The sequence below is a fragment of the Gigantopelta aegis genome, chromosome 2, assembly GCF_016097555.1.
Source record: "Gigantopelta aegis isolate Gae_Host chromosome 2, Gae_host_genome, whole genome shotgun sequence".
NCBI lineage: Eukaryota > Metazoa > Mollusca > Gastropoda > Neomphalida > Peltospiridae > Gigantopelta > Gigantopelta aegis.
In genome coordinates, this window is record NC_054700.1 from 25,287,090 (window position 1) to 25,293,247 (window position 6,158).

Consider the following 6,158-nt stretch of genomic DNA (forward strand, 5'->3'; position numbering starts at 1 on the left):
GCACTCGCACACACACACACACTCACATGTCAGATTGAATATTTTTTTGGAAAATGTTTCCTTTTGCCTACCTTGCCAACAGAATTTGTTTATTTAACCATGGTGGAATAGACTACAGTATAATCACAAAATGGATCCTCTGTATAAAATAGTCTATACCTTGCATAAAAAAAATATAGGTGTGTGTGTGAGTTAATGCATGAAAATGAAATAAACTTTTGTCATTTTATTGTTACAGATGTGGCAGCAACAAATCTTAAAACATTTATATTTCAAGTTCAAATTCTGAACATCATACATGTTAAAATTTAAATTTAATGGAAGTATTAGAACTAATTTCGCACTTATACCAATATAAAATTATTTTTTAATTTGACGTTTCATCAGTTAAATATATGACTCGGAATTTCCCCCCAAAATAAAAATGGCATCAATCCAAAAAAATATTTTAAATACTCAACTTAATAAGCCTACATCTGTAACAACTGAAGTAAAATCACTAATCTCCATATAGTTTTATGAAGTTCAGACATACAACACAATTAAAACAACTGTGGAGACAAATTAAATTTTTGATGAAAAGTTCCATTTTAAGCTGGAATTGCACTAGTAAATAACACAAAATAAGATGTGATAAAGTGATACTGAAAGGGGTACATGGGCACATCAAGAACTGTATGTGTTTATGTTTACCTCCAACACTACCCACTCACTCACATATTCACCAGAACTGTACGTGTTTACATTTGCCTCCAACACTACCCACTCACTCACAGATTCACCAGAACTGTATGTGTTTACGTTTGCCTCCAACACTACCCACTCCCTCACAGATTCACCAGAACTGTACGTGTTTACGTTTGCCTCCAACACTACCCACTCCCTCACAGATTCACCAGAACTGTACGTGTTTACGTTTGCCTCCAACACTACCCACTCCCTCACAGATTCACCAGAACTATACATGTTTACGTTTGCCTCCACCACTACCACTCCCTCACAGATTCACCAGAACTGTACATGTTTACGTTTGCCTCCACCACTACCCACTCCCTCACAGATTCACCAGAACTGTACGTGTTTACGTTTGCCTCCACCAGTACCCACTCCCTGACAGATTCACCAGAACTGTACGTGTTTACGTTTGCCTTCACCAGTACCCACTAGTTGACAGATTCACCAGAACTGTACGTGTTTACATTTGCCTCCACCAGTACCCACTCCCTCACAGATTCACAAGAACTGTACGTGTTTACGTTTCCCTCCACCAGTACCCACTCCCTCACAGATTCACCAGAACTGTACGTGTTTACGTTTGCCTCCACCACTACCCACTCCCTCACAGATTCACCAGAACTATACATGTTTACGTTTGCCTCCACCACTACCCACTCCCTCACAGATTCACCAGAACTATACATGTTTACGTTTGCCTCCACCACTACCCACTCCCTCACAGATTCACCAGAACTGTACATGTTTACGTTTGCTTCCACCACTATCCACTCCCTCACAGATTCACCAGAACTATACATGTTTACGTTTGCCTCCACCACTACCCACTCCCTCACAGATTCACCAGAACTATACATGTTTACGTTTGCCTCCACCACTACCCACTCCCTCACAGATTCACCAGAACTATACATGTTTACGTTTGCCTCCACCACTACCCACTCCCTCACAGATTCACCAGAACTGTACATGTTTACGTTTGCTTCCACCACTACCCACTCCCTCACAGATTCACCATAATCTGTGGTCCCACTCTCCATTGTTTATGTGAATGCAGGAAAGAAGGAAGGAAGAAATGTTTTATTTAATGACACACATTTTAATTATTGTAATATATGGTGTCGGACCACACAGATAATGAGAGAAGAAACCCACTGTTGCCATACAGTGGGCTACTCTTTCCAATTAGCATCAAAAGATATATGCAGCATCATCCAAACAGGATAGTACATACCACAGCTTTTGTTGCACCAGTTGTGGAGCACAGTCTGGAATGAGAAATAGCCCAATGGGCCCCACCAACCGTAGATCGATGTAGCAGAAAAGGAAATGGAAAGAAAGTTTCCATATATGTGAAGTCACTATCAGTGTATGTGAAGTCACTATCAGTGTATGTGAAGTCACTATCAGTGTCACTCGTCTCCATGTAGGTGAATTCACTATCAGTGTCACTCGTCTCCGTGTACGTGAAGTCACTATCAGTGTCACTCGTCTCCATGTAGGTGAATTCACTATCAGTGTCACTCGTCTCCGTGTACGTGAAGTCACTATCAGTGTCACTCGTCTCCGTGTACGTGAAGTCACTATCAGTGTCACTCGTCTCCGTGTACGTGAAGTCACTATCAGTGTCACTCGTCTCCGTGTACGTGAAGTCACTATCAGTGTCACTCGTCTCCGTGTACGTGAAGTCACTATCAGTGTCACTCGTCTCCGTGTACGTGAAGTCACTATCAGTGTCACTCGTCTCCGTGTACGTGAAGTCACTATCAGTGTCACTCGTCTCCGTGTACGTGAAGTCACTATCAGTGTCACTCGTCTCCGTGTACGTGAATTCACTATCAGTGTCACTCGTCTCCATGTACGTGAATTCACTATCAGTGTCACTCGTCTCCGTGTATGTGAATTCACTATCAGTGTCACTCGTCACCGTGTACGTGAAGTCACTATCAGTGTCACTCGTCTCCGTGTACGTGAATTCACTATCAGTGTCACTCGTCTCCATGTACGTGAAGTCACTATCAGTGTATGTGAAGTCACTATCAGTGTCACTCGTCTCCGTGTACGTGAATTCACTATCAGTGTCACTCGTCTCCGTGTAGGTGAATTCACTATCAGTGTATGTGAAGTCACTATCAGTGTTTGTGAAGTCACTATCAGTGTCACTCGTCTCCATGTACGTGAAGTCACTATCAGTGTCACTCGTCTCCGTGTACGTGAATTCACTATCAGTGTCACTCGTCTCCGTGTACGTGAAGTCACTATCAGTGTCACTCGTCTCCGTAAGTCACTATCAGTGTCGCTCGTCTCCGTGTACGTGAATTCACTATCAGTGTCGCTCGTCTCCGTGTACGTGAAGTCACTATCAGTGTCACTCGTCTCCATGTACGTGAAGTCACTATCAGTGTCACTCGTCTCCATGTAGGTGAAGTCACTATCAGTGTCACTCGTCTCCGTGTACGTGAAGTCACTATCAGTATCGCTCGTCTCCGTGTACGTGAAGTCACTATCAGTGTCACTCGTCTCCATGTACGTGAAGTCACTATCAGTGTCACTCGTCTCCGTGTACGTGAATTCACTATCAGTGTCACTCGTCTCCGTGTACGTGAAGTCACTATCAGTGTCACTCGTCTCCGTGTACGTGAAGTCACTATCAGTGTCGCTCGTCTCCGTGTACGTGAATTCACTATCAGTGTCGCTCGTCTCCGTGTACGTGAAGTCACTATCAGTGTCACTCGTCTCCATATACGTGAAGTCACTATCAGTATCGCTCGTCTCCGTGTACGTGAAGTCACTATCAGTGTCACTCGTCTCCGTGTACGTGAATTCACTATCAGTGTCACTTGTCTCCATGTAGGTGAAGTCACTATCAGTGTCACTCGTCTCCGTGTACGTGAATTCACTATCAGTGTCACTCGTCTCCGTGTGCGTGAAGTCACTATCAGTATCGCTCGTCTCCGTGTGCGTGAAGTCACTATCAGTGTCACTCGTCTCCGTGTACGTGAATTCACTATCAGTATCGCTCGTCTCCGTGTACGTGAAGTCACTATCAGTGTCACTCGTCTCCGTGTACGTGAAGTCACTATCAGTGTCACTCGTCTCCATGTACGTGAAGTCACTATCAGTGTATGTGAAGTCACTATCAGTATCGCTCGTCTCCGTGTACGTGAAGTCACTATCAGTGTCACTCGTCTCCATGTACGTGAAGTCACTATCAGTGTACGTGAAGTCACTATCAGTGTCACTCGTCTCCATGTAGGTGAATTCACTATCAGTGTCACTCGTCTCCGTGTACGTGAAGTCACTATCAGTGTCACTCGTCTCCGTGTACGTGAAGTCACTATCAGTGTCACTCGTCTCCGTGTACGTGAATTCACTATCAGTATCGCTCGTCTCCGTGTACGTGAAGTCACTATCAGTGTCACTCGTCTCCGTGTACGTGAAGTCACTATCAGTGTCACTCGTCTCCATGTAGGTGAAGTCACTATCAGTGTCACTCGTCTCCATGTACGTGAAGTCACTATCAGTGTCACTCTGCGTTATTAGTCCCTGACTGGTCCAACCAGAGACGACTATAGGGTTCATCACTGTCTGTCTGTCTGTCTGTCCCCATGGTCTGGATTTTTTCCCTGCAATGCCTCAATATTTTATGGCAATTTCAAGACTTTCTTGGTAATTTAACCATTTTTCACAAAGTTATGGCCCTTGAACTTAGGAGATACGAAAATGTGTTAGGTCTGGTAGGAAGCATGCATTGCTTTAACCTCATTATGATCTGTTAATACAAAGACAGGGCAAATAAATGACTCATTTTATTAGGCCAAGGGGACATATTGACAATATATATATATACCTTGTGATCTGTGAAAAATCTATACATCTTTGATGAGTTGACAGTGTACATAAACAGGGCGTTACGTTGTTTTCAATATGCAGAAAGTTATTGGCTATTATCACAGTTTTTGTGCATCGCATCACAACAGATGATGTCTACATTTATAGCAATAGCATCATTTTTTAATAAACATATAAAGCCGAATTTATACAAGGCATTTATCCCTTCATCATATGTAACTTTCCTAAACAGCCAAGTATATTTAAAGGGATCTAAATTAAATGTACAATGGCCGACACTCTTTCCAAAGTTCGCCTACACTAAAACAAACAGGTTTTGATAATGACACAGAAAGTAGTTTTTTAAATAAGACATATTTCATGAGTATACTGTACATACAGTGAGACTTTATTAATCTGAGGAGAATGGTTTTGTATGTGTGTGTGTGGTTTTTGTGGGGGGTTTTGGGGGGAGTGTTGTGTTTAAATATGTTTTTTGCTTTAAAAAGTCTATATAAAATTCTATAAACAATTTTATTTTGGGGTATTTAATGAATTGATAGATGTCTTATGTAAATTAAAATATAGATAGGTACTATGTCATTCTGTGGCAGGGAGGACAAAGGGACAGTTGCATCCTTAAAAATTATGAAAAAGTGCTATCCAAAATCAATATTATAAAAGAATGTCTAGAAGTGCCTCTTTTACTGACTTGGAGAAGACCTAGTACTGTGGCTTGATTCTTGTTTTTAATGCACCTGTACTAGCTGGCATGCACCTGTACTCACTGGCATGCACCGTTACTAGCTGGAATGCACCGTTACTAGCTGGAATGCACCTGTACTAGCTGGCATGCACTTGTACTAGCTGGCATGCACCGTTACTAGCTGGAATGCACCTGTACTAGCTGGCATGCACCTGTACTAGCTGGCATGCACCTTTACTAGCTGGAATGCACCTGTACTCGCTGGAATGCACCTATACTCGCTGGCATGCACCTGTACTCACTGGCATGCACTGTTACTAGCTGGAATGCACCTGTACTAGCTGGCATGCACCTGTACTAGCTGGCATGCACCTGTACTAGCTGGCATGCACCTTTACTGGCTGGAATGCACCTTTACTGGCTGGCATGCACCTGTACTGGCTGGCATGCACCTGTACTAGCTGGCATAGACCTGTACTAGCTGGCATACACCTGTACTAGTTGGCATGCACCTTTACTAGCTGGCATGCACCTGTACTAGCTGGCATGCACCTGTACTGGCTGGAATGCACCTTTACTGGCTGGCATGCACCTGTACTAGCTGGCATGCACCTGTACTAGCTGGCATACACCTTTACTAGCTGGCATGCACCTGTACTGGCTGGCATGCACCTGTACTGGCTGGCATGCACCTGTACTGGCTGGCATACACCTGTACTAGCTGGAATGCACCTTTACTAGCTGGCATGCATCTGTACTGGCTGGCATACACCTGTACTAGCTGGAATGCACCTTTACTAGCTGGCATGCACCTGTACTGGCTGGCATGCACCTGTACTGGCTGGAATGCACCTGTACTAGCTGGCATGCACCTGTACTAGCTGGC

The 6,158-nt window shown here is 43.7% G+C and overlaps 1 protein-coding gene across 1 annotated transcript; it reads right to left on the reverse strand.

Annotated features, from left to right (window-relative positions):
* Nucleotides 1–986: 986 nt before the first annotated feature.
* On the reverse strand, nucleotides 987–4,317 carry LOC121387851 (serine-aspartate repeat-containing protein F-like). Its single transcript, XM_041519083.1, has 3 exons — nucleotides 3,007–4,317; nucleotides 2,039–2,974; nucleotides 987–1,163 (listed from the first exon to the last, which is right to left on the reverse strand). The coding sequence occupies exons 1-3, from the start codon at nucleotides 4,315–4,317 to the stop codon at nucleotides 987–989; spliced, it is 2,424 nt and encodes an 807-aa protein (XP_041375017.1).
* Between the last annotated feature and the right edge of the window lie 1,841 nt (nucleotides 4,318–6,158).

What these genes read in the sequence shown, in the direction of transcription:
- LOC121387851 (XM_041519083.1), bottom strand. Translation starts at nt 4,317, where the DNA reads ATGAACCCTATAGTCGTCTCTGGTTGGACCAGTCAGGGACTAATAACG. An exon ending in ATAGTGACTTACGGAGACGA is followed by an intron (nt 2,975 to 3,006) that starts GTGACACTGATA and finishes ACGTACACGGAG; the next exon opens with ACGAGTGACACTGATAGTGA. An exon ending in TTCTGCTACATCGATCTACG is followed by an intron (nt 1,164 to 2,038) that starts GTTGGTGGGGCC and finishes TCTGTCAACTAG; the next exon opens with TGGGTACTGGTGAAGGCAAA.